The 25,833-nt window shown below is 52.6% G+C and overlaps 12 protein-coding genes across 12 annotated transcripts; 6 read left to right on the forward strand and 6 right to left on the reverse strand.

Annotated features, from left to right (window-relative positions):
- Window positions 1-981: 981 nt before the first annotated feature.
- Window positions 982-1,639, reverse strand: N7458_000115 (RPEL repeat-containing protein; the record flags this gene model as incomplete). Its single annotated transcript, XM_056903509.1, has 3 exons — window positions 982-1,154; window positions 1,332-1,432; window positions 1,500-1,639. 3 exons carry the CDS (start codon window positions 1,637-1,639, stop codon window positions 982-984), a joined length of 414 nt encoding a protein of 137 aa, XP_056771276.1.
- Window positions 1,640-2,463: 824 nt separating this feature from the next.
- Window positions 2,464-3,813, reverse strand: N7458_000116 (uncharacterized protein; the record flags this gene model as incomplete). Its single annotated transcript, XM_056903510.1, has 2 exons — window positions 2,464-3,593; window positions 3,693-3,813. 2 exons carry the CDS (start codon window positions 3,811-3,813, stop codon window positions 2,464-2,466), a joined length of 1,251 nt encoding a protein of 416 aa, XP_056771277.1.
- A 654-nt stretch (window positions 3,814-4,467) lies between these two features.
- On the reverse strand, window positions 4,468-5,555 carry N7458_000117 (sulfurtransferase; the record flags this gene model as incomplete). The annotated part of the gene is made up of 2 exons (XM_056903511.1): window positions 4,468-4,525; window positions 4,585-5,555. The coding sequence occupies 2 exons, from the start codon at window positions 5,553-5,555 to the stop codon at window positions 4,468-4,470; spliced, it is 1,029 nt and encodes a 342-aa protein (XP_056771278.1).
- A 246-nt stretch (window positions 5,556-5,801) lies between these two features.
- Window positions 5,802-6,344, forward strand: N7458_000118 (anaphase promoting complex subunit 11; the record flags this gene model as incomplete). The annotated part of the gene is made up of 3 exons (XM_056903512.1): window positions 5,802-5,943; window positions 6,024-6,055; window positions 6,246-6,344. 3 exons carry the CDS (start codon window positions 5,802-5,804, stop codon window positions 6,342-6,344), a joined length of 273 nt encoding a protein of 90 aa, XP_056771279.1.
- Window positions 6,345-6,926: 582 nt separating this feature from the next.
- N7458_000119 (uncharacterized protein) lies at window positions 6,927-8,048 on the forward strand (the record flags this gene model as incomplete). The annotated part of the gene is made up of 1 exon (XM_056903513.1): window positions 6,927-8,048. One exon carries the CDS (start codon window positions 6,927-6,929, stop codon window positions 8,046-8,048), a length of 1,122 nt encoding a protein of 373 aa, XP_056771280.1.
- Window positions 8,049-8,584: 536 nt separating this feature from the next.
- N7458_000120 (putative kinesin family protein (BimC)) lies at window positions 8,585-12,263 on the reverse strand (the record flags this gene model as incomplete). The annotated part of the gene is made up of 3 exons (XM_056903514.1): window positions 8,585-9,544; window positions 9,597-11,744; window positions 11,805-12,263. The coding sequence occupies 3 exons, from the start codon at window positions 12,261-12,263 to the stop codon at window positions 8,585-8,587; spliced, it is 3,567 nt and encodes a 1,188-aa protein (XP_056771281.1).
- Window positions 12,264-12,841: 578 nt separating this feature from the next.
- N7458_000121 (UPF0183 domain protein) lies at window positions 12,842-14,438 on the forward strand (the record flags this gene model as incomplete). Its single annotated transcript, XM_056903515.1, has 2 exons — window positions 12,842-12,899; window positions 12,964-14,438. 2 exons carry the CDS (start codon window positions 12,842-12,844, stop codon window positions 14,436-14,438), a joined length of 1,533 nt encoding a protein of 510 aa, XP_056771282.1.
- A 188-nt stretch (window positions 14,439-14,626) lies between these two features.
- N7458_000122 (isoleucine--tRNA ligase ISM1) lies at window positions 14,627-17,746 on the forward strand (the record flags this gene model as incomplete). The annotated part of the gene is made up of 1 exon (XM_056903516.1): window positions 14,627-17,746. The coding sequence occupies one exon, from the start codon at window positions 14,627-14,629 to the stop codon at window positions 17,744-17,746; it is 3,120 nt and encodes a 1,039-aa protein (XP_056771283.1).
- Window positions 17,747-18,317: 571 nt separating this feature from the next.
- On the forward strand, window positions 18,318-19,626 carry N7458_000123 (opsin family protein; the record flags this gene model as incomplete). Its single annotated transcript, XM_056903517.1, has 5 exons — window positions 18,318-18,466; window positions 18,532-18,598; window positions 18,789-19,276; window positions 19,356-19,490; window positions 19,545-19,626. 5 exons carry the CDS (start codon window positions 18,318-18,320, stop codon window positions 19,624-19,626), a joined length of 921 nt encoding a protein of 306 aa, XP_056771284.1.
- A 364-nt stretch (window positions 19,627-19,990) lies between these two features.
- Window positions 19,991-21,454, reverse strand: N7458_000124 (uncharacterized protein; the record flags this gene model as incomplete). The annotated part of the gene is made up of 3 exons (XM_056903518.1): window positions 19,991-20,444; window positions 20,512-21,268; window positions 21,352-21,454. The coding sequence occupies 3 exons, from the start codon at window positions 21,452-21,454 to the stop codon at window positions 19,991-19,993; spliced, it is 1,314 nt and encodes a 437-aa protein (XP_056771285.1).
- Window positions 21,455-22,483: 1,029 nt separating this feature from the next.
- N7458_000125 (40S ribosomal protein uS5) lies at window positions 22,484-23,589 on the reverse strand (the record flags this gene model as incomplete). Its single annotated transcript, XM_056903519.1, has 3 exons — window positions 22,484-22,741; window positions 22,849-23,106; window positions 23,308-23,589. 3 exons carry the CDS (start codon window positions 23,587-23,589, stop codon window positions 22,484-22,486), a joined length of 798 nt encoding a protein of 265 aa, XP_056771286.1.
- Window positions 23,590-24,459: 870 nt separating this feature from the next.
- Window positions 24,460-25,236, forward strand: N7458_000126 (Mpv17/PMP22 family protein; the record flags this gene model as incomplete). The annotated part of the gene is made up of 5 exons (XM_056903520.1): window positions 24,460-24,470; window positions 24,545-24,599; window positions 24,665-24,770; window positions 24,833-25,138; window positions 25,193-25,236. The coding sequence occupies 5 exons, from the start codon at window positions 24,460-24,462 to the stop codon at window positions 25,234-25,236; spliced, it is 522 nt and encodes a 173-aa protein (XP_056771287.1).
- Between the last annotated feature and the right edge of the window lie 597 nt (window positions 25,237-25,833).

Raw genomic sequence — 25,833 nt, forward strand, 5'->3', positions numbered from 1 at the left:
CGTGGCCAAGCACTAGACTCAAACTTGAGAAGGATTCCCGATGCCAGAGATAGAGAATGAGATCAAGTAAATTATGCAGACGATTGCAGGCTGTCTCCGAATTGATAACATAACTTTTCGCAGCTGAAGGCTGAACAAGCTTGTGGAATTGGTGATAGACATGGAAAAATGAATTCCATCAACTCCGGTAAAAGATCAAGAACTAAGGCCCTTTTCCCCCCTGTCGACGATACTGTGGTCTAGTTTGATGACCGCAGGGGCTAGAAGACAAGTCATCCACATTGTGCTTGTTGAAGACTACTTGGAGGTTCACAAGTCAATGACCAGAAGTGTAGGATCATCATCGTCATTTATCATGACCATGATATCTCCATCCTGAGCATCGGTTTGACCACGATAGATCATCTTTCATTCTTTTTCAGTCTTGGTGGTTCGAACCTACAGTCCAAGATAGATCGACCAAGGCTCGAGAAGTTGCAAGCGATTGACTGACCCTCAGACTGGCCATTGGTCTTTCAAGCCTAGACCTCTCGGCCACCCACACAGTAAACTTGATCCGTCCACCATAAGACCCTACTATAATACTATAACTTCAAACAAATTCTAGAACACCACTACACAAAAAATCCGGGGAAGCAACGATAATCGAATAACGGTGATTATGCGGGGGCCCGCGCTATCGACAGAAGCGTCACGGTGACATCACCACCCGCAAGCGCAGCAAGCGTCGACAAAGCACAACGGAAAAGATAACCACAAAGAAGACAAGAAACGCCATAATTCTCATAAACCCTCCTATCATCAATTGCACCATCGGTGTCCGCAGAGCATCTCAGAGTCCGGTTTCAAGTCTCAATATCGTAGGACAAAAGCCGAGCCGTCCACCCGTCAATCCTCGAAACACATCCTGAAACACAACCCCAAAGACAACAGACAAGCAGAAACCTTTGGCCAAAGGCCGTCGAAAGGTCGCAGGCATGATCACGACGAGCGTGGATCCTCATCCTCCGTCAAAATGCCCTGGGTAATAAGCGACTCGGGCTCGGGACGATTCTGAATCTTATGCTCCAAATTATCGGCCAACATATGGCGCTCGAGTTCACGGGCCTGAGCCTGCAGGGCTGGCGCAGCGGTCGACGCGGGGAGGATATTACCTTTACTTGTTAGTTCAAGCCCGTGACGATAGTAACAAAGTCCGGTCAAAGGGGTGGTGTAGTGTAGTGTATATCAGCAAGTATGAGAAGTAGACGTGGGCAGGCAGAATGTGAGAATCGGGAACGAAAAGGAAAGGAAAAGGAAAAGGAAAAGGAAATAGGAGGAGGGAGATGTACGCTCCACAAGCTCATCCCGCTCAGGTCTCTTCTCCAGGTTCTTCTTCAGACTGTCTGTAGCGCGCTGGCGGTCCAGTTCTTGCTGGGCGGACTGGAGAGATCTGCGGGAGGGAAGGTGTTAGTAGAATGGAGACTTGACTCTGTATAATAAATGACATGGTCATATACGGTGCCACGTTGGTGTTCAGCAGGATATGACGGTTCTTGAGGTCCTGCATCTCCGGGCGCGTCTGGAGGTGTTTCTCCAGCGAGTTGCGGCGCTCGTAGGGGAAGGCGCTGAGGGGAGTCTCGTCGATAGTGCTGGACATGTTGGAAATGATGATGAGGGAGTGGATTGGTGTTAGTGGACAGTATTAGGAATGGGGAGATAGAGATTGAGAAAAACTCGAGGTTTTGAAAGAGGAGAGGAGAAGGTAAGAAAGAGGAGGGAGAGAGTTTCATCAAGTGATGGGCCATGCAAGTCCCACGGGACCGTCACGCGGGGAAGTCCCGTCTCATTGGAAGTTGCATGCGATCGACCACAAGTACGGAGTGCTGTTTCTACAATTTACCACTACTTTGAGATGCGTTCATAGAAGGGAAATGAATAGTCAAAGCATATGTGTATTCGACCCTCTCGTAGTAGATCTGAGTAAATGCAAATCCACGATGATACATGGCCGCACGAAGCCCAAGAAAAGCAACGTCGCGGATGTCAAAGTGGAAAGCTATGGGAGGCTGTCCATATTCTCTCAAGGAAATTCCAGGGTACAAAAAAGCACGAGGGGTGGTTTTTTTTCCAAGTCATCAATCCATGCAGCACTGAAGCCGCGAATCGATTCCTCCAAGGTTCATCGACCGCATCGCGTGTGTGTCCGAGGGTTGTTCGACACGACCCACAACGACAACGAGGTTTGTTTGGAAGCCATTGTCGTCGAGAGGAAGATGGAGATGGAGAGATTGGGAAGAGAGTAAAACACGTCCTGCGGGGACTCACAGTCGGGAGTCTCCCTTGCGCGATCATATCCGTCCTGCAAAGGAAAGAAAGACAAGCCCGTTCCGGTTCCAGAGTGCGTTGGGTTCACAGAAAGAGATTCTTGGCCTGCAGAGATGCTCGATCACGTCGACATCTGCCACAGACCCGGCCTTACCTTCAAGGAACCCATAGCTTGCCCCGTCCACGACCGGCCCCCCGTCCAGAGCCACGAGCGGGCCCTCCGCGGCGCCCACCCGAGCGGCGAGAAGCTCCAGAGATACCGCGAGCAGCGCCCTGTTGGGTGGTCAGATCCACGGTGGCCGGGGCTTTCTTCGCACCGCCCAGGGAGCGGCTGAACGAGTCGGGATCAATTGGCTGGGTAGGAACCTCGATGGTAGTCTCGACAGCGGCTGGCGCAGCTTTCGGAGCAGCCTTACGAGAGGACCCACCCCGAGCACCGCGAGATGAAGAGCCCTTGCCGCCACGGCCACCACGAGGAACAAACACCAGCTCATCCTCGTCGGAGTCGTCCTCGTACGACAGCAAGGTCTTGGGCTGTTCCGTAGGTTGACTCTGGGTCTTCTCGACGTATTTGCAGCGGTTCTTGTACTCCCGCTCCTCGTACTGAATCGCAGTGCGCAGCTGGAGAATGTTCTTGACACCGATACCAAACTTTTGAGCCCAAACCTGCGTCGCACGGTCGTTTGTTACCAGGATACAACTTTTAGCAGAGTTCTCAGCATCCGGGCCACTGTGAAGGCGCCACAGCATCGCGCTCAGCAAAGGGCGCAATGTGGGCGGAGCGACTGGGATGATGGATCCAGATGCGGTGCGCTGGTGTCCGGGCTTGGGCTTCTCGGTTTTATTGGCAGTACCATTCTCATGTTGGGCGCACTCGGGGCTGGTGCGCGAGCTGCGGGACGAAGTGCGCGATCCTGGCCGGCTAGGGGAACCGGCAGAGGTGATAGATGCGGTCTCGGGATCTTTCTTGAAGTTCAGCTTGCTCAGCAGCATCTGCGACAGATCTTCTGGGCCGGAGGTTCCGTTATTCCTTTGAGAGTCTTCGGTCGCAGCCTCGGTAGGTTCCGCTTCGTCAATCACCTCGGGCTCCTCCTCGAATTCCGGCAAGAAGAATTTCTCCGCATCCTCCCAGTGCTCATACTGTTCCATGGGACCCTGCAGGGTGACACGGTCGGCGGTGATGTGATCCTTGCCGGAGGTGACTCGATCGAGGAAGCGAACAGCTTCGCGGGCATTGATGGCGGTTTGCGATCCTGCCCGCTTAAGAGCGTGGAGCCGTTCGAGGGCTGGAAAGTGGAAGGGAGAAAAAGAAAGTCAGATCAGCCAGCAACCAGCGACGAGCAACGGCGGAAAAAGGGCTGCTCCTCAAGTATCAAAATACCTACTGTAAAGAGGGACAATGAGATCGATGGCGCCATTGGTAGTCCATTTCTTGATCTCGCTGATGTTCGTGGTCAAGGCTGTCTCGTCCACGGCGCAATGAAAGACCTTGCGTCCAGTCGACATGGTGGCACTGACAATGAGCGTCTTTTGAAGGATAATGAGGATCGGATAAGGGCGAAGGGTAAGGGTGCCCTAGACCAGGGAACTGGATGTCTTGACAGCCGCGACTGTGAAGGTCGGGGAGGTCAGCAAAGAGAGCCGATGGAGGAGGTTTGGGCGATGGAGGGACATGAGAATGTGGGGGCGCTGGAGGGCGGATGGTCGGTATGACGCGGATGGAGGAAGGTGGAATTACACTCACAATGAGAAGTCTGGGGACAAGGAATCATCTGCAGCATCTTTAATCTTGGAGAAATTACCAGAAAAGCAGCAGGCTGGGGCGTTGTTCACGTTAGACATGAGGCTTGCAAGGTTGCTGCTGCGACGATGATCTAATTGGGCTGACTAAGCCACTACTGGACGCGGGTTCCTGACAAAGTAAACCGAAGTAGATCGGAGAGATCAGTGAGTTTTAAAAGGATAATATAAGATGTATGCATTTGGAGATGAAGCAGATCCTCAAAATAAGCATCTCAACGACAACGAGTGGAGTATCGTCTAAAACAAGAATAAGAAGAGCTAAACGCGAAACCAAGTCACCACCAAAGTAAAGGAAAAGAATACTGGTTCAGCCTCGTCGTCCTTGGATGCGTGAGAATCGCACTCGTCAACTTTCCCCTACGATTTGACCTTCTTGATAAGGCCGTCAGATTCCTTGACACGTTGAGCCCATTCACTAATCCCATGTTAGTCGTCTTATCAGTAAACACAATGCTTTGACGATGTGTAACTCACGTCCAGCTACCGTCATACACCCGGCGGAGATTGGGATTGCCATAGTCTGCCTCTCCCAATGCGGTTTCAATGACCGTCGCCGTAACACCAGTGCCGCAAGAACTAATGATCGATCCGGAAGGGTCAACCTTGTGATCTTCAAAGACCTTCTTCAACTGTTCGGCGGGAAGATAAGTCTTGGTCTCGGGGTCAAGCAATGCTTGGAACGGCAAGCTCTTGGAGCCAGGGACATGACCAGAGGAAAGACCAGGACGCGGTTCAGGGTCGGTACCAGCCCAGCGACCATATGAGCGAGCATCCAGGATCTCGACCTCCTCCGCGCCCTCCTTGCCATAGTCCAATGCCAGCTCCTTCATCTCACGGAAGGCGATCACCATCTTAGAGTCATAAGTCGGCACGGGATAACGGCTCTTCTCAACGGGAGCCGGCTCGCCGCTCTCGGTGGGGAAGCCCTCGCGAGTCCAGAGACGGTAGTTGTTAAGAATGTGAACATTGGGGTGGCCGAACACACGCAGGGTCCAGCCCACCCGGGGTGCGCTGAAGATACCCAGCTCGGCTGTATCGTAGACAACCACCTCATCGTCGCGACGGATGCCGAGCTCACTCATTGCCTCAGCAAATGTCTCGCAGGTCGGAAGCATGTGGGGGTAAGGCGAATCGTGATCCTTAACCGCATCGAGGTCAAAGAAGCGTGCCTGCGGGATGCGGGACTGGCGGAATGAGTCAATGCCCGTGCGACCCTCGGGGTCATTGGGCATGAACCAGGCTGCGCAAAGAGGAATCACTCGCGGGGAAGTCGAGATCTTGGTCGGCGGGTTCTTCTTGAGAGCTTCATTGAGCTGGGTAGAGGTGATTAAGTAAGAGGAGAAGGATAGATGGCGAGCCTGTTGTCCAGGACGAGTGGTAGAGGCCATATTTGCGCGAAAAAGGCGAGCCGAAGAAGCGCCGAAACGAGTGGCCATCGCAGCCATGGTCGACGGGGTGAACAGGGTCTGCTTATGTCAAGGTCGAGTTCAATTTACATTGACGCGGAAGATGTGGAGATGGAGAGGTGCGGAGAAGCGTCTCGTGATAACCGCGATAACACCACCAGAAACTCTGATAAGCCGATAATCCGATAAGCGGGCCCGACCTGGCCACGGCGTTGTTTTCCACCACTTTTCCACTTGTCTACGAGTTTCGTTGGTGCAACACCTCTTCTACCTCGCAGTCAAACAATGAAGGTCACACTGAAGGAATGGAACGCTGTTGCCACCTGGCACTGGGACATGCCCGAGGACGAGGTGTGCGGTATCTGCCGCGTCCAGTTTGACGGGACTTGTCCGACCTGCAAATTCCCCGGCGATGACTGCGCCCTTTGTGAGTTGCTCCGATGTGCCTATTACCGCTTACCCGGGCTACTTTGGATCCATGCTAATCTCCACATCCCTCGCTAACAGTAATTGGCAAATGCGGCCACTCGTTTCATATGGTGAGGTTACCGACGCGTTGTGATGTGCGAGCGGGAGACTGACTGGGATATTGGTAAACAGCATTGCCTCATGACTTGGATCCAACAAGATTCTTCGAAAGGACTGTGTCCAATGTGTCGTCAAAGTGAGTGGCTTTTCTAGTACCTATTCGTATTGCCTGGTGAATTGCGATCCACTAACAACCGCCAGAATTCGAGTGGGTCCAAGAAGAAAAATAATGGTCTCGGTGACCTGGCATACTTGCATATTATTCTCTCGCGGCAGGCGTTCAACGGGTTGATTCAATGATACCCTTTCTTTTCTCATGTTTCTCTATTCTGTTTACCATGTTCGGGGTGTCTTCTCGTCTGTTTGGAGCTATGCCTTGCTCTCGTTGACTTGGCGGTCTACACATCCGATTAATGAGTGGGCTCCGGTTGCTAAATTGAGCTATGCAATATCTATGATCAAAATATTACACAGTTCATCAGCTCAATCACTGTTTTCAAGTTCAGTCGCCATAGACACTTGCTATTGCATGATTAAAGTGGGTTCGGATCCTGTCAAAGACCGACGCGTTTCTGTCGAATACTAACGGGAAAGCGAATATATACCTCTCCCCGGAATGAGCTCATACCACTCCAGGATTACGCCACCTTCAACCCTTGAACCCTAAGGTTTAGGTTCTACCTAGATCTCCCTAAGATGAGATGCAATACCTCATATCATATATGCAAACTTCGACTTCATAATCATTATGCGTCAAATGATCTCAATTGTCCACATCAAAGAAGTAGAACCCGAGATGGCATCACGTGCCGCTATCGATAAGAAGCTCTGCAGCGACATCATCCCAGTCAACTCCTCCACTTTGGCCATGTAGCGACGGACATGTCTGTGAACAACCCGGCCCATCCTCTCTCCCCTTCCTCACAGTCATCTCTCACCGACCGCTCAGCTCGTCCAAGCACTTCCTCCCGACCGAGCGACCAGTCCGTCCGCACATCCGATGACCACCCTATAGATGAGGCTCCACCTCAGCACGCCTCGCCGATCACCTCTCCAACCCGCGACGGTACTGCAGAGGGCGCGAGTCACCAACACGGCGAAACCCATGACGATGGAACAGGCCCTAGCCCAGCCCCCCACCAGCCTTTCCAGCCGTTCTTCACACTGATCGAAGATGCCCATACATCAGACCACCACCACCCCACAGTCCACTACATATTCTCCGATGACGACACGGACATCGTAACGGAAGCCGCTCTACGCAGCTTGGAGGCTCAACACGAGCTGGCGCCAGGGTCCGGGTCCAAGAAAGTGGAAGGGCGTACAGCAAACCCATCACACAACCCCGCAGAACACAACGACAATGATAAGTCGACGCTCCTCCCACCTCCGATCCCGGGGATACGCGACAACTACATCGTGCTAGACGTCGAACCGGTACCACCACCCACCACTGCAACCGCAACCGCAACAACGACAGCCGACTCAGCCACAACCAGGGCCATCGCCAGCGGCGCAGGTGGTACCAAGTCCATGTCCACATCCCCCGCGAACCCATCCACCCTGGCAGCCCACCAAACATCCCCAGGCCCGAGCGTCCCACAACCCCAGTACCGTGTAACATCCACGAAGAGTTTCTCGCCGACATGGCAAGTTCTCAGCAGCGAGATGGTACCGGCGCCTACATTCGAGAACCACGATCCGAGCGACACGCCGGGACACGGGTTAATGCTGAAAATCCACGGGACGGCCGGGATACCCACGGAAGCGGGGAAAGAGAAGGGAGAGCGGGGCCCGCCTCGACTGGAAGACATGATGGATCAGTTTGCGAAGCGGATGCGTGAGTTGCAGATGGTTATTGATGCAGCGGATGTAGCTGTTCCTGAGGAAGGGGAGGGTGGTCCGATTCAGGTTGAAGAAGGGCAGGACATGCTTGAGCAGAAGACTGGGGCAAATGAACATACAGCCGAAGAAGAGGGTGCGAAGCAAGGAGATTCAACGTGATTCTTACTCTTGGGATCGCGATTTGGTTTTTTGGTCCAATTTGCTTGATCTTGGTTTCACATGCGAGGATTTGGATTCGGCGCAGATTTTTGACAGATACATTGGCGTTATCGAGATGATCTATTGACTGGCCATATTTGCCTGCTGGGTATACCATTGTTTCTCTTTTTATATTTGGCTACATGAATTGAATAATCTTTGGGACCAAGGTTAGGATGCAAGTATTCAATAAGACCATACTGTGGCGACAGAGCCCGAAGAATGCAATATGAGAGAAGTGTAGTCTCCAAACACAAAAACGCCAGATGGAGGATACAGTTCTCCAGTCTATGAAACTCCAAACGGTTAGAACAAACGAAGCAAAAAGTAAACGACACTCCTCCCACACGGTTTTCTCAGCCAGAAATCCAGTCCAGACGGGGAAAAGAACCAGCGACATTGGGTATCAAGATGCGAAACTCGACATTGAAACGGGAAAACGAGGTAATCAAGAAGAAATGTGAAAGAAAGACTGATGTGATGCAAAGTGAGGGTAATTATTCGGCGTTGCGATTCCTATATCTGCGTCCACCGGCAATAGCAGACGGAGGCACATTCTCTCGGCCTTCCATCATGCCAGCCATTCTCTTGGACAGCATCTTCTGCGGCAGCTTAGTCTCGACGGGGGTGTTGCTGGAGGCAGAGCGGTGACGCTTCAAAGGAGGCTGCTCCGGTTCGTCGTGATCGGGGGTGTCGCTCAAGTCCATGGAAGGGGCGGGGACAGGGGTTTCAGAGTTGGCGGCGGGTGCATTGTCGTCTTCAGCGTCATGCGCGTGTTGTTTGGCGACGTTTAAATCGACTTCCCTAAGGCCAGTGTTGGAGGAATTCATTCCGGATGATGAAGGGTGAGTCCCTACCTCTTCCGCGGCGTCGCTGTAAACGAAGCCTTTGGATGGTGAAGAGACTGGGGAGCTGGGAATAGGGGCGAGCTGAGCCTCCTCACTGAAGGGAAGAGCAGTGAATTGCTTGGAAGTCCGGTGTCGGGACCGGATTCCCTCATGCGACTCGGTACGAGGCAGATCCGTGCTATACTCGTACTTTCGCTTCTTGGGGGTCACTCCGGTTGGAATATACTCCTTCATGGGGTGGCTCTGGATACTGTCACGAAGTTCGGACAGTGGCTGGCGGACCTCCTCATGAAGAGGCGCAGTCGCCTGCTCGAGATGTTCCGTATGCATGTCGACATCCTCCTGGAGCTGGCCAACACGTCCATATAAGCCATCCAATTGTTCCTGGACTGATGTACGGGATTGCTGACTATTGGTGGCCATGGCATCCAGGCTACCGAGCTGTGCATCATGGAAGCGGCCGTTGTGAGATCGTGCCTTGGCGACAAAGTCATCCAGGGCTTCCATTTGCTTGCTCATGTCGCTCATCTGAGCATCAACAATCCGCACAGTTTCCTGGTGCACCGACTCGGTAGCCCGCTGAATCGAAGCATTCCGTTGATCAAAAGTCTAGCCCAATTAGCCATGCCCCTAGCAAGCAACCTTGAAACACAAAACTTACCTCCCAATCATTCTGCATCTTGGTTTTGATATCATCCTTGGATGCGGTGACGTCTTTCGCGAATTGCTCTTCCTTAAAGATCCATTCGTCGATGTGTCGGTCATATTGCGCAGTGGCTTGCTCCAGGGAGTCACCAGATGCCGAAATATCAGTGCGGACAGTCTCACACTTGCTCTTGAGGTGAGCAGACTGTCGTTGATTGGACTCCTCCAATAGGTGCCGAATCTTTGACATCAGGGATTCCCGCTCCGCCTGAGCATTTGCCTGCTCTTCTTCCATAATCTGTGCCAGATTCGAGGAGGCCTTGCGATTGGCCTCTACTGACTGACGGTTGGCCTCTTGAAGCTCAAGTCGCAGCTTGTTGACCTCAGACTTTTGCTGTTCCAGATGCGACGCCATATTCTCGAACATGCACTTGAAGTCCTTGCCCAAGGAGCTGTACGACGCGTGAAGCTGAGAGTGAAACTCAGAGAACTCGCCAATGACTTCCTTTGAGATTCGCGCAGCCGCAGCCGAGAGCCCGTTCAGGCCTTCGCCAACCTTGGTCTTGACATCTTCGCGGAGAACTTTGATCTCCTCGAGAACCTCATTCATCTCGTCATGCGCACTAGAGGTTTGCTTCTTCGCATCGGCTTCAACTTTGTCAAAGGATACTGCAAACTCCTGAAGCTGAGACCGAGTAGACTGGACAGCATCGAGCTCGTCCCCGATAAACTGGTGTATCCTGCTGGTCATGGTCTCTAGAAGTTCCGCATGCTGACCCTGGAAGCTTTCCATGCGCGCATCAATCTGCTGAGTGACATTAGAGACCTCGCCAGCGGATGCCTCCCACGTTTGACGGTTTTCAAAATCGAGGTTGTCCTTGCGGTCGATTTTGGCATGTAACCCATTGATATCTTCAACGGTGGTATCCAAACTAGACAACAGGCCAGCGCCAATTTCACGAAGCATCTTTTCCGTGGCTTGGTGAGCTTTTCTCAATACAGTTTCTTCATCTAGCTTCTCCGAAGTGTTCTTGAGGCTAGACTCTGTTTGCTCAAGGATGCCTCGTGTGCTCTTGAGCTTGGCTTGGGTGTTCTCGTTGTCCTGCTTCAATGTATTAAAGTTGGCCGTGAGGGTAAACAGCTCTTGAACCTTGTGTCGCAGACTTGATTCCATGGACTCGATCTTGGCTCGTTGTTCCTCGTTGACAATTCGTCGCGATTCGCTTTCCGTGGTGATCTCTTCGTAGGCATCTGGCGTCATGTAGACACCATTACGGTGCCGCGTAGCAATGAGCTCACTCTTGAGCTTCTCAATCTCCATGCCAATCTCACGAAGAAGCTTGTTCTTGGACACAATGGAGTTGATCTGTGGTTTGTTGCGAATGTTTTTGGCCCGGAAAGCATAGTCGAGGGTCGAAATTGTCTCCTCCAGGTTGGTCTTTGCGGGTGAAACTGTCGCAATAATGCATGTCTTTGTTCGACCGCCCAGAGAATCTTGCAGTAGCCTGGTCAGCTTCGACTCCCGGTAGGGGATGTGCGAACTCTTGTCCACCAGAGCGTTAATAACCCGTCCAAGTGTCAGCAAACTCTTGTTGATCAAGCCAGCCTCGGTTGCTCGCTTGTTCTCAGCACCACTTCGGCCAATGTTCTCACTTCCCGCCAAGTCCACTAGGTTCAGCTTGCCAGAGCTCACATAGTCTTCACCAGACTCTGTTGTGCGCTTGATGAGAACAGTGATCGTGAAGACGGTATGACTGCGCGAACTTAAATCGTTGCACTTTGTCGCGGCCACCTGACGCTTGTGGCTGCCCATTTGCAGTAGCTTGATACCAGTTGACGCCGAGTCAATGTAGGTTTCCTCCATGCCTTGAACCAATGTACCAAGGTGGCCTTTCTTCTCATTTTCGTAGATCTTGAGCTTCGTGTTGTCGTCGGCCGCAAGGAGATCTCGCAATTCCTCATTGTATAGTTCGATGAAAGAGCACTTGACCGTGCTTTCGGTATCTTCGAGTTTGTGGAAAAGAGAATAAAGTGTGCGCGGTATAATGCCAGCATCATCTGACAGTATCCCCAGGGTATCAGTCATGTCTCCAGACATGGTGTATGTTTTTCCGGTTCCCGTCTGCCCATATGCGAAAATTGTACAGTTGTATCCGGCGAGCATCTATTCGTCCGAGTCAGCATGCATAGTTTTTAGAAATTTGACAAGCTCTGCCCAACTCACCTCATTCAGGATCGGAAGAACCACCCCCTCGTACACGATGGTCTGGTCGGCTGCTGGCGAAAAGACCTTATCGAATGCATAGGTCTTGTTTGAAAGCGCATTGGGTCCCATGGATAGATCCAAGTTTTTTCCACTCACACCCTCAGTAGAGAGTACAACGCCACAGTTATCCTTGATCTCTCGCTCATTACGGCCCCGGCAGCGCACCACCACGTGGATGCTCGTATCTTCGTTAATCTCTCGTTCGAATTCTCTATCTTTTCGCTTGCTGATCGTGCTAGGCTGATCCGGGTTTGCTTTTTGTACACGCGCAATTGAGGAGGCAGCTGGTTTTGCGAAAACCGCTGGTGATGCTTGTCGATCGGGAACTGCGGAGCCGGCTCGTCGAGTCGGTTGCCGCAAGCCCGTCCGCCTGGCGGCGGCGGGAATGGCAGAGGTTGCCCGTCCTGGGGCGGGCATGTTGCGTGAGAGCTTGCAATAATGTGTGGAATAATGAATATCTGACTCAGTACCAGAGACGGAGTGGAAGCAGATTAGTGCATGAATCTCGGTTTGCCGATGGGTCGCAAGTGTAAGTGCAGAAACGAGGATGCGGGCGGATCCCTTTGGGCAAAACATAAACAAACCCCACGTGACCGTCCCATCTTGGAGGCCGCCCCAGAGTTAACAATGAAGCAAATAATTTCTCATCAGAACCGCTAATATGCTGTACTTCTGTATAGACCAATACAATCTTTCAATCTATAGGATTTCAAGGTAGATCTTCATCTGATTATGATCCTTGGCTATGGTGTGTTTGACTTGATCCAGGGTCCTCGTAACTCATCCGTTCGATTGCCCCTGTTTAGTTCCAGCGATAAGCCGATAACCCGATAAGCCGATGATCACACGTGACCGTCCCTCTGTCATGCTCCCCTCTCACATGACTGGCGTCATCGCATATCCCCCGCGAGCTTCTTATCGATGACTCTCTTGCTTTGTCTCCTCCTTTCATCTGGCCCCTCGATGATTTGGAGCATAAGCGCACTACAGCCACCATGACCGCCCGATCGGCACCGGTTCAGATCTTCCCAGGAAAGGGTCTAGGCTTCATCAGCATGTCCCCTCCCATAGTCCCGAACTCTCTGTCTGTGGAGAAAGATAGCTAACCGTTGCGCAGCTCTCGGTGCCTCTCTACACAATGTCCTGACTCGCGTCAAGTCTCATCCTCAAATATACCCCGAGATCGACCTGGCATATTCCTCAACGGACCCTCTGCGCAGCCCTGTCATCTTGAAGTTGCCTGCCAACGGCTTGCGACTACGGTTTGACGGACCCGACCAGAGACTACGTTTGATCGAGGTGCTGGACTTTACTCGAAGCAGTTTGGTCTATAAGAATCAGGATGTGCTGAAGGGGGGTAAGTCGACTGAAACGTCTGCGACCTCGCAAGGGCCTGGCTTTCGGCATGTCTACAACCGCCTGTTTGGCCCCTCCTATCCGGGCGAATATATCCCGCCAGCCGACCAGCAGTCCCAGTATGGCACATATGTTCTATCGTACCCGGGCGTCTCGTTCTCATTCCCTCTCCAACACTCGGCATGGTCCGACTCGTGTGACTTTGTAGCGCTACTTTCATCCTCCGCTGCATTGCCAGCAACGTCCATGGCCATCTTCCAAGGATCCTCGTGGCCCGAAGTTCGCGGAAAGCTGTTCACCCAGCAGCCCCAGTACCCACGCTCGTCTGCCGTGGTCAGCAAAACCCGCGATGCTTTCGCTGACGAAATCGAAGCATTCCACATCTTGGGTGCCGGCAGATTAGAAGTAGAGCGACGGAACAATCCACCCGCGCAGATCACCTTGGGAGAAACGACCCCCCAGGATTTGATCGCCGAGTTTGGTCCTCCAGATGCTATCTATCGTAAACATGATCGACGGATATCGATCCACCGCGCAACGGGCGGTGGCGGCACTGGAGACCCCCTCCACATGAGTCCATCGCCTGGTACAGGCATGGAGATCCCCGATACTGACCACTCTTCCAATAACAGCGTGACGGATGACTCTGATGAGGAGATATCCCCAAACAACATCAGTGATCCGACCCCATTGCCCGCTGAGTGCTTCTTCAACTACTTCCACCATGGATTCGATGCCTTCATCTCCTTCCCAACAACTACAGGACCTGCATTTCCTACTTCGGGGATCCCAGAGCCCTCCTCTCAACCTCCCCTACCACAGCTGACCGTAACGAAGATCATTTTGCATGGCAACGTACCAGGATCCTACCCGTTCAATCGTCACCGTCGCAGTCGGTGGACGATCCACCTTGACCCGTCCGGCGAGGGTCTGACTTCCGAGTCGTCCTATGATGACATATCTAAGCGACTTCGCGATGTTTGGAAAGGCTCGAATGCCAGTCCTGATGAACAACGAGTCATGCAACGGCCGATGGTCCTAAACCGGGGCTGGGGCGACAGTCCAGAAAGCAGCGTCGAGTTCCTTGGTGGATGGGAAGAGACCACAGCCCGCGGACCGCGAAATGGACCCGATGGACATGATGGTGGATTGGGCAATACTGAACTCTTTGGGTTCCCGGGGCTTTTATTTGAAGTGCTGAAGAACGGCGCAGTGAGCTGCCTTACGGTGTATTAGCCGAGTTATTCGGTATGCAATCATTCTGGCGTTGAGATAGGACATGATTTCTTTCTACATTGAAGATGCAATGGACGATGTGACCATGAGCTACGAATGGAGAGAGCATTGTAAGTCGTTGTTTTTAGATTACCAATATTACGTAATTAACGTATGGCTGTTCCTGTAACATCCGTCATTACCCGTAAATGCCCCAATCTCCATCTCGACCGTTTCTCCGCGCGATTCTTCGCAACTCCCGCAACATCAACTTCCAAAAGGGAGATGCCGGGAGGATGCACAAACAGGCGCGGTTGCTCCCGAAGTCCTGGACGTCGACTCTAAAACTCCCCAAGTCGACGTTCCCACCGCGAGTGTCGCCGGCCGACCAGACAAAATACCTGAAGCGATGCACCGATGAGCTCTACGCCTGGCAGCGCCGCGAACGACCGGCCAATAAACCCTTTGTCCTCCACGATGGCCCGCCCTACGCGAACGGCGAATTGCATATTGGACATGCGCTGAACAAGATCCTAAAGGATATCATCAACCGGGTACAATTGGGTCGGGGTAAACAAGTGCGGTATGTGCCAGGATGGGACTGTCATGGCTTGCCAATTGAGCTCAAGGCACTCCAGGGCCTACGTGAGATGGGAGTCATGGACGGATCGGTCAGTCCGGCGGTGATTCGAAAGTCTGCGCGTCAGCTGGCCCGACAGGCCGTCAAGGAGCAGATGAAAGGGTTCCGTGGGTTTGGAGTCATGGCCGACTGGGAGAACCACTGGAAGACGATGGACAAGCAGTTCGAGATGCGTCAGCTGAGAATCTTCCGAGAGATGGTTGACCATGGTCTCATCTATCGCAAGTTCAAGCCCGTCTACTGGTCGCCCTCTACCGGTACGGCACTAGCAGAGGCTGAGCTGGAATACAAGGATGACCACATTTCCAACGCGGCTCTGGTCAAATTCCCCCTCGTCGATATCCCGCCTCACCTATCTGCGGACCCATTGCTCAAGTCGGGTGGTGTGAGTGCGGTTATCTGGACTACAACACCCTGGACCCTGCCTGCCAATGCCGCCATTGCCGTGAATAAAGACCTGGAGTATGTGATTGTGCAGTCCGAGACCCATGGCAATCTTCTGATCGCCCAGTCTCGGTTTGAGTATCTTGAGAGCGAGCTCAAAGAAGAGCTCTCCGTCATTGTACCCTCGATCCTGGGCTCCGAGCTTGCGGAAAAGACCACCTACCGGCCCATCCTCAAGGGTGCCAATGCTGACCCTCAGCCAATTATCGGTGCGGACTTTGTCACCGCAGACTCCGGCTCTGGACTGGTTCATTGTGCTCCCGGTCACGGTATGGATGACTACGAAGCCTGTCTCGCTCGCGGTATTCCAGTTTTTGCGCCCGTCAACGATGAAGGCCGGTTCACCGAAAAGGCCATGCCACATGATCCCTCTCGTCTAGCTGGGAAACCAGTGCTAGGAGAAGGTAATGAGCTTGTGCTGGCATACGTCAACTCCCACGGTTATCTCCTAGCGCGGCACACATTCGAGCACAAGTACCCTTATGACTGGCGGTCCAAGCAGCCGATCATTATTCGTGCTACTGAGCAATGGTTCGCTGATGTCGCTGACATCCGCAGTAGCGCACTCAAAGCTCTGGAAGATGTTCGATTTGTCCCGGAAGCTGGCAAGCATCGCCTGAATAACTTTGTCAAGAACCGCAGCGAATGGTGTATCTCTCGTCAGCGCGCGTGGGGTGTGCCTATCCCTGCTATCTACCACCGGACAACTGGCGAGGCGGTTTTGACCAAGGAAAGTGTGTCGCATATCATGCAGACCATTGAAGAGCGTGGCATCGATGCTTGGTGGACCGACGATGCTGACGATGCCGCTTGGGTGCTTCCCTCTCTGCGGGATGACCCGGCCGGTTACCGACGAGGCACAGACACGATGGATGTGTGGTTCGACAGCGGCACTAGCTGGGCGGAGATTGACATCCCTCTTGAGGGCCGTAGTCATCTTGCCGACGTCTACCTGGAAGGATCTGACCAACATCGCGGCTGGTTTCAATCCGGTCTTCTGACATACGTCTCCCATCAGATCGCTTCGGGCCAGAGCGACTCCTCTCGTGCTCCGTTCCGCAATCTCATTACCCATGGATTTACTCTTGACGAGCACGGGCGGAAGATGAGCAAGTCTATCGGCAACACTATCGCCCCGCAGGCCATCATGGCCGGAACCCTGCTGCCTCCTCTCAAGCCCCGGAAGGGCAAAGGAAAAAAGCAGCCAGAGAACGCAGAGCCCATTTATGACGCCCTGGGTCCCGACGCCCTTCGCCTATGGGCTGCGAGCAGCGACTACACCCGCGATGTGGTCATTGGAAAACAGGTCCTTCAAACTGTTCACACCAGTCTTCACAAGTTCCGAGTTACTTTCAAGCTGTTGCTTGGAGCACTGGGTGACTTCCGTCCTGAGTGCGTCGTGCCATACGAGCAGCTGCAGCAAGTGGATCGTATCGCGTTGAAGCACCTCTCCGACATGGTTCTCACCACGCAAAAGGCCTGCGACAATTTCGAGTTCTACAAGGCCGTGGCCACGATGAACCGGTGGGCGAACCTGGAGTTCTCAGCCTTCTACATGGAAGCAATCAAGGACCGACTGTATACCCTGGGCGAGAACAGCACCAGCCGACGTGCCGCCCAAACCACTCTGTACTACATCTACCACCACCTTCAGGACGTGCTGGGTCCGATTACACCTCTCCTCGTGGAGGAGACCTGGGACCATACCCCCGAGGTGATCCGTTCGCAGAGTGAGCATCCCCTACGGCGCATCGCAGCCACCCCGGCAACCGAATGGCAAGATCCCGCACTGGATACCAGCTACCATGAGGTTGTCGCCGTGCACTCGGTGATCAAGCATCTGCAGGAGCAGGCCCGTGAGAAGAAGCAACTTGGCTCATCTCTGCAATCGTTCGTGCACCTAGTCCTTCCCCACACTGGCGACAGAAGCAGCACGGTCTTCCACCAGTACCTGTCCGAGCTACCAGACCTATTCGTGGTCTCGTCTGTCACCCTGGCTGATCCCAGCGAGGCTCTTCCTGCCGAGATCGCCCAGGCCAAATGGCAATATGAGGATGAATGCGAGCTTCCCGGTGGACAAGAGGGGCGAGTGTACGTCTACGCGCCACAAGCCTCCAAGTGCGCCCGCTGCTGGCGGTATGCCATTCCGGAGCCAGTGGCGACGGCTGAGATCTGTGATCGGTGTGATTCAGTGGTTAGCGAGTTGGAGGCAGCTGCTGCCTCCGCCGCATCGCCTGTTGTCTAGACTCGGCGTTTTGAGGCGCTAGCAAGCTAGATGATGATGAATTGTGATGATCATCTCCGAGGCGAGTAGTTGTCTCGACCTGTTTTTTCTTCTCTTGTATTATACTCCTATGCACCTCGCTAGCTCTTTGCATAGTTTCTTTGCATTCAAAAATGTATTATCATTGGATCAGCGACTTCACACCTCGGGTCCTGTCGATCAGATCTACAGAGCGATCTACAGAGCGATCTATACTCTTCTCTAGTCGTACATCTTTCCTGCTGTGGCAGGTTTCCTTGTTTCTGCACGACCAACCCAACAAATCGAGAAACCTATGACTACTATTAATAATCACCGTAATATAACTAGTTAGTTAATCTTATGCAATATGTAACCCCATCCGTCCTTCTCCGCCGTCCGCCCATTTCTTGAATCCAGTGGCGATGACGACAACGTGTCATTTGGCAAGCTCGAATCCTGCTTTCCGCCTCCGCCTCGAGCTTTAAGACAGCTTCTCCGTCTGCTCCTCTTTTCTCGTTTTCGATTCTATTTCATTCATCTTCAATACTTTCAACTTCATCGGTACTTTAAGATGATGGTTCCTAACGATTTCGATCCTTTCGTCAAGGGCACGCCCTCGCTGCCCATCACCACGCCTACTTCGGTGGCTCCCATCCCCACGGTGATCCCTGGCGTCCCACTCTTCCAGGATCTCCATGATACGGGGAAGCGGACTCTTTGGTGAGTTGATCTGCAACACAACTTCCATCGTTTTATGATCGTCCCGTTAATCACTACTATTCTAGGGTGGTCACCGTGCTAATGGGCATTTCCTCCCTGGTCTTCTACACACTCGCTGCCCGGGCCCCACTGGTAAAGAAACGCCCCCCAGACCCTCTTCCCCAGACCCAGACCCAGACCCATCTCTCTCTCCATCTTATCTTGAAGATAATCTCAAGCTTAAGCTTAATCTTCAGCCCCCAGCAGCACCAATCACACGCCCACTCTCCACTCTTCAAATAACAAATTATACTAACACCTTCCCCTTCTCTCCTCCCACCAGTCCAAACGAGTCTTACACACCCTAACGTCCCTAATAACCACCCTCTCTTTCCTAACCTACCTCGCCCTCTCCACCGGCGAAGGCATAACCTACAAACACGCCACAACAACCCACCACCACAAACACGTCCCCAACACCACAGACGACCTCTTCCGCCAAGTCCTCTGGCTGCGCTACCTAAACTGGGCACTCACCACGCCCCTCCTACTCATCAATTTCGCCCTCATCTCCGGCCTGCCCGGCGGGCATCTGCTGACTGCTATCGCGGCGAATTTCGTCATGCTGGCGGCGGGCGTGTTGGGTACGTTTGCGGGGCATACGGCGATGCGCTGGGTGTGGTTGGTGATTAGTTGTCTGGCGTTTTTGGTTATGTTGCATCACGGGGGGTTCCATGCGCAGAGGGCGGCGAGGGGGAAGGATGCGCAGACGAGGAGGTTCTTTGGGGCGTTGTCGGGGTCGGGGTTCGTTGCTTTTGCGTTGTTCCCGATGTATGTGCATTTATACTGTCCCCTTCTACCTTGCTTTGCTTTTCTGGGTGGATCTTGCTAATCTTTTGTGTTTTTTCAGTGCTCTCGCTGCGGGTTCGCTTGCGCTGAAGATCAGCGTCGACGTTGAGACTGTTCTTTATGCTATCCAGGATATCTTTACCCAGGGTCTTTTGGGTTACTGGCTTTTGCTGGCACATGATAGTGCCCAGGGAATGTAAGTGGACCACAATATTAACCTGGTGGTTACATCTTACTAACGTCTGTTTAGCACACTCTATGTGGACGGCTTCTGGTCGTCGGGTGTCGGTAACGAAGGCGCTATTCGTATTACCGAGGAAGATGGCGCGTAATTTGGACTGTCATCATGAAGATTGACTAACATTGTCGCTGCTGTAAATCCAACTACGTTGGTGATTTACCAGGGCTTGAGAGTCCCATGCCTTTTTGGATTCATGTTCCATCTCTTCTACATCTTGAAATCATGCTTTATCTCAAATTGGAGGGTTCGAAATTGACCGCTGTGTATTATCTGTGAGACCAAGAAATTGTTCATCATTCGTTAATCATGAATAAATTAGTACTGCTATGACAATTGTCTAGATGTGTCATGTGTCTGCATACAACATCGTAAATCATCAGATCATAAGATCATAACCACCTGGTAGCAATATGTGAGGGTACATCAAGCCAGAAACATGGACAGCCACCTGCCTCTCAATTCTCCACTCGGTTGATAAAATGCATGAGAGCCCGAGTCTCTTCCTGACATGCTGGGAATGAGCTCTCGCCCACGGTCAACCCATCCTGGATGTCCACCACTTTCAACTCTTTCCGCAGATCGACCGAAGTCATCCCGACCCCAACAGGCTCCAGTTCGACCTTCCTCGGGTACCGCACGGTGATGCTCTTCATAGATTCGGGCAGCCAGAGCCCGGCATCGAAACATTGGCCCTTGAACTTGATACTTTGCAGTTTCAATGGATCAAACCACTGCACGAAGGGGTCTGCGTCCACGACAAAGCCGGACATAGTCAGATGCTTGATACTGAGGCACTGAGATGTCCGGCCCATGGTCATGGCAAGAATCTTGGCCTTTTCGATGCACTGCTTATCCAAGTATTCCCCGCAGCCAATGTCTGGGTGTAGCGAGCCATCGCCGAGGTTTCCACTTGAAGTTGCCGTATTAGCGGTGGGCCTATTCCATCTCGATTTGCAGTGTGACAACTCACTAATACACCGGCTCAGCGGAGGGGTTTTTGTCCATCTCCCACCCATCACAGATGGGCCGCCACTGTGCCGCATGTCCTGCGTTGTCAATTGTCGGTTCCAGCGCCATTTCCAGGCACAGCTCTTCGAGTTCAAGGTTCAACCAGGCAGCCTGCCAGATGTAAGGTTGATATGACTGCAACATGCCAGTGATTTTCAGTGCTCGCAGGCCCCGAAACTGGCACAGTGGCTCCAGCTCAAGGATATCCAAGCGAACTGGCTCCTTCGTTTCGTCAGTGCACGGCCAGGACAGGTCTAGGCCTAGTGTCTTCTTTGTCCGAGGCAGATCTAACCATGTCGCACCGCCACGGAACCCAGTGAACGGCCTCTCTGCAGTCCCAAAGTCGTCTGCTGGTGGTGCGACTTGACGAGAAATGGGCGGAGCAGGTGAAGGTGACACTTCACGAGTCTGGACGAGAACTCCTGAAGGCAGGTCCAGCTGTTTCAACGGGGAGCATCTTCCAATTCGAAGCGCAGAAGGCGTTGTCGGGGCGGAACCTCGAGAAGCGAAAGGGTTCAGTGAGGAGGGTATCATCTTGCGAGGCGAGGGTGATCGTGCACGGTGCTCATGGGCCCTGAACCGAGACACGCCCGTTGACAAAGAAGAGTGACGCTGGATGCCAGTCTTGCCTGCATCAGACATACTCAGGCGACGCTGTCGCTTGGTGGGAGTCTCCTCGGGGACCAGATTGAACGGGAAACGCCTGGGTATATCCAGATCGAGTGCTGAGAGGGTTAATGGTATGCTCCAGATAGGAAGTGACCCGACTTGTGGGATGGGTCAAAACCATACAAGTGGTCCACCTTACCGATATCCAGCTCTTGGCTGATTTTGTTTTCGTACTGTTTTGCATCCTGCCAAAAGTCCCAGCCCATCAGGGTGTGTCGCCAGTGTTCAGGATGCTCCTCCATGGTGGAGGAACGGTGGTGGATGCCGCTTGAAAGACCAGTCTGGGGATGAGGTGAGAAGTGGAGTTTGGAAGATGAAGAGCAGGAAGAAGAAGAAAAACGATTTGGAAGGAGAAGTAGAAAGGCAAGAAGGAAGGTGCGATGGTTGAGCTCTTCAGCCCGCGTGAAGCTTTTGCCTTTCCCAATTGGGACGCGGCCCTTGGACATTCTCAGCTCCTACTCCTCTGCGGCACCACTGCAACTGGTGGTCTATTCAAAGTAATAGTAATAGGAAATGCCATAGATAGCCGTGTTGTTGATGACCACCATGGCCTTACGAAACTACATCTCCATATGAAGTAAGATGAAGTGGATAGGTATGGATTTAAGAACATTGTAGAGGAGGTCCCCCTACTCTCCATACATCAAGTCTGGCTTTGTCTAGAAAAGACAACTCGTTCAGCTAGATGCTTTGACCCAAATCCATTTGTCCTTTGTCCTTTCATTGCTCATGCGAGCCAGCCTCGAGGGGCCATGCTTCCGGCTACTTACTATATGTCGGCCATAGATTATTGGAGTCAAGTATATGGGGTATACGGACGGAGTATGTATCCTCATACTTTCTGTATACTCCACCTGCCGCCACCAAAAACTGTACTAACTACTAAGCCTGTGGAGACACTAACGAGTCACGCTGATCTCCCTCTAACCTCAATAAGCAATTCCATATCAGCATCGCCAATACCTGGCCGATACCTGCTACAGGTCTACAACGAGACAACGCACGAAGGGTACCACGAGAAACCATCGTTTGGCTGGTAGAAGGCTGACTTTGTTATTTTTGTTCACCCTTTTTCCCGTGATAAATACATCCATTCCATGGACACCTGGAGCCCGAGGGAGGTGGGGAATCAACCCGCAAGCCACACATTTTGTTTTTAAAATCCTGCCAGCCCGAGAGAGAAGAAGGGGAAGTTGGGTGGTGGTGGTGGATTGTGGAAAGAAAAAGAGATTCGAGAAACTTTAAATCATGCTAGCATTATTCCCAATAACCTAGTACTTCTTGCCCTGGCGCAGGACATCACCGAACTCCTCCAGAGGGCTGCGGATGAGCTTAGTCTCCTTCCAGAGGTTGGGGGTGAGGAAGCCGTAGGTGTTGACGACGGCGGTGAAGGTGGCCTTGAGGGTGTTCTCGAGGGTCTTGGTGGAGCCGGAAGAGGAGGTGTAGGCGTCCTGGACACCGGCGAGCTGGAGCAGACGCTTGACGGCGGGGGAGGCAACAAGGCCGGTACCACGGGGAGCGGGAATGAGCTAGAGAAGAGAAAATGCCAGGTCAGTTCCACATTTTCCATATCCTGGGCGCATTTCACGCATCGTTCCGGATTTCGTTTCGGGATGGTGTCTGGGGAAATACATACACGGACGGAGACGGAACCACACTTGCCGGACTGCTTGACGGGCAGAGAGTGAGGCTCACCGAGGTTGGTACCCCAGTAACCGCGGCGGACGGGAAGGACAGCCAGCTTGGCAATGGTGATAGCGGCACGGATGGCAGTGGCGACTTCCTTGGAGGTCTTGATACCGAGACCGATGTGACCCTCGCCGTCACCGATGAGGACGATAGCCTTGAAGCGGGTACGCTGACCGGCACGGGTCTGCTTCTGGACGGGCTTGATCTGTAGGTGTTGAAGAAGAGATGTCAGTCACTGAAGTTTGGATCCATTGTATGTGTTCCTCCAGTTGCGCAGAATCTTGAGAGGTGCAATTGCACTCTGCGGTCGCAAAGCGTAATCCCTTCTCAATTGTATTCGAAATGCGATTCCTTCCCAGGTTGTCTGGTTCGTGTATGGTGGTGGTGCTGGTGGTATCTGTCATACCTTCATAACCTCATCCTTCAGCTTGGGGAGGAAGAAGTCCACAATCTGGTACTCCTTGATGGGCAGAGAGTGCAGGTAGATCTGCTCCATGCTGGTGATCTTGCCGGCCTTGACGAGACGGCCGAGTTTGGTGACGGGCTGCCACTCCTTCTCCTCCTGCTTTCCACCACGACGGCCACGGCCACGACGACCACGGCCACGGTCACCACCACGGCCACGGTCACCACCACGGTCGCCGCGCGAACCGAAACCACCACGTCCACGGGGAGCAGCGTCAGCCATGTTGTATGTATGAGCGACAGGTGAGGTTGTCGAAAGGGGGTGTCGATGGGGTCGTCGGAGGTTCGATCTGGACGGACTTGTTTGGCCGAAATTTCGGGGTGGGCTAAGCGAGGTCGGGCGGGACTTGGGTGTTGGCAGCCCTAGAGAGCGCCCTAAGCCCTAATGTCCGTTTTGGGAAGGGCGCAAACATGAGGGACCCAAGGAGTTTGAGTGGTTTGACTGGAGATGGCACGTGCACCAAAGTTTACAGGGGCAGGGTCAGCTGATCGATTTGCAGGGCCTGGCCTGGAGTCCAGTGACGCAGTCAACATTTTCCAGATGAAGAGTGTTGAGAACACAGGGGGGATAATAGGGGCAATAGACGGACAATCTAGGCCATGCTGGGCTCCGTATTCAGAGTCAATAGTCATAGTGATCATTGATCATCCTGAATACTATATCAATAGACATTTTGGATAGATCTTGCATATACTTAGTTAACTACTATACAGTATGTACAGTATGGATAAGTACCAGAGACATCGACTCCCTCCCTTCGATCGGAAATTCCTGTACATTCGGAGATATCACAACACAATCAATAATAATAATAACAAAAACCAGATCACATGAGTCGTCCAAAAACAAACAAAAAAAAGAAATCCAATCCTGTTTGGGGACTTGCCGCCCCAGGCGGGTGAATTTCCATGCCGAGTAACCCCGTCCAAAAAAACTTGACTCCGCAATTTAAAGATGGAGATCGTTCCCTCTCCGGTGGACAAGATTATCTTGCCTCCCTTCTGACGTCTTTCCTCTTCCCTGACCACCGAATTGACTCGCCTTTCCCGTCTTTCTTCCTCACATCTTTCTCCCTTCGCCTCAGACACACCCATGTTGCGCTGGTAAGCTCTTTTGCTCGCTCTCTGATCGTCACGTCTTCGCCGCGGAAAACATTATCTCACCGATTCGAATCCAGGTACCAAAGCAAGCTGGCCAAGAGGCCCATTCTTACTGCCAGCATTACGAGCGCTGTACGACCCTCCTACCTCCTATCTCATTCGATTTAATGCGCCCCCGATCTAATTCACATACACAGGTGTTGTTCGGTAGCGGTGATGTCCTAGCCCAGCAAGCCGTGGACCGGAGAGGTCTCGAGAAACACGACTTTCATCGCACCGGGCGCATGGCGCTCTACGGCGGAGGTAAGACGATGATCCCCCAGAGAACCCTGAATCGTTATCGCTGATCATTCACCTCCCTCTAGCTGTATTCGGCCCCGTCGCCACTGCTTGGTTCCGTATCCTCCAGCGCCATGTCGTTCTCAAAGGCACTGCAACCACCACCGTTGCCCGTGTCGCAGCCGATCAAATGTTCTTTGCGCCTATCCAGCTAACCTGCTTCCTATCCTCGATGGCCATAATGGAGGGTGTGGATCCACTTGAGAAGTGGAAGAGCGCCTTTGCACCTGCTTACAAGGCCAACCTGATGGTTTGGCCGTTCGTCCAGGGTGCCAACTTTGCCTTTGTGCCCCTGGACCTGCGTGTATTGGTGGTCAACATTGTCAGCTTGGGTAGGTGTTTTCTCGGGACCCTGACTTTTGAGTCTCATGCTAATCTGTTTGCAGGGTGGAACTGCTTCCTGAGCTTGATGAACAGCGGCGAGGAATAAGCCATGAACTGGAGGGATTGGCGAAAAAAAATTGGTCCCGTCCTCAATCTTCTACTTCATTTTCGATTGTTTTATTTTTGGCGATACCACTGGCATTTACTATAGAGGGATTCCACGGTCGCTGTTTGGGTTTTGATTGTTGGGCTATATACACTGCTTTGGGTTATCTACAAGGGGCATTCTACTTTTGGGGATTCGGGACTGGTAATTTCCTAGCGAGTCATGAAAGAAATAAACTGGTCAAGTTGAACGGAATCAGAAGCGGGAGATACTGGTTTCATAAATGCATGCAATCCAGAAATAGTCTCAATAGTTCCAGATAATACACGCCGTTCACTATGACTGCACCATACTGTACTATTAGGGCTGCGTCGGCCCGACCCAAAGAGGCAAAGCAGTTTTTTGCGTTGCCGCATCTCGAACTTCAAAACTTCCACTACTGCGGGTCTTTTCGTTTGTGCCGCCCAATCTCTCCACGCTCCCATCCACCCCCCTGCCTGGAGCAGATTATCTCTATACGACTCGAGCTCTCGCTTTCCGGTCGATTTCACCTCGTCCTTGTCGCAACTCGGCCAAAGCGCTCTCCCCGACTCTTGC

Source organism: Penicillium daleae (assembly GCF_028827525.1).
Source record: "Penicillium daleae strain IBT 16125 chromosome Unknown utg000001l_segment0_segment0, whole genome shotgun sequence".
Lineage (NCBI taxonomy): Eukaryota > Fungi > Ascomycota > Eurotiomycetes > Eurotiales > Aspergillaceae > Penicillium > Penicillium daleae.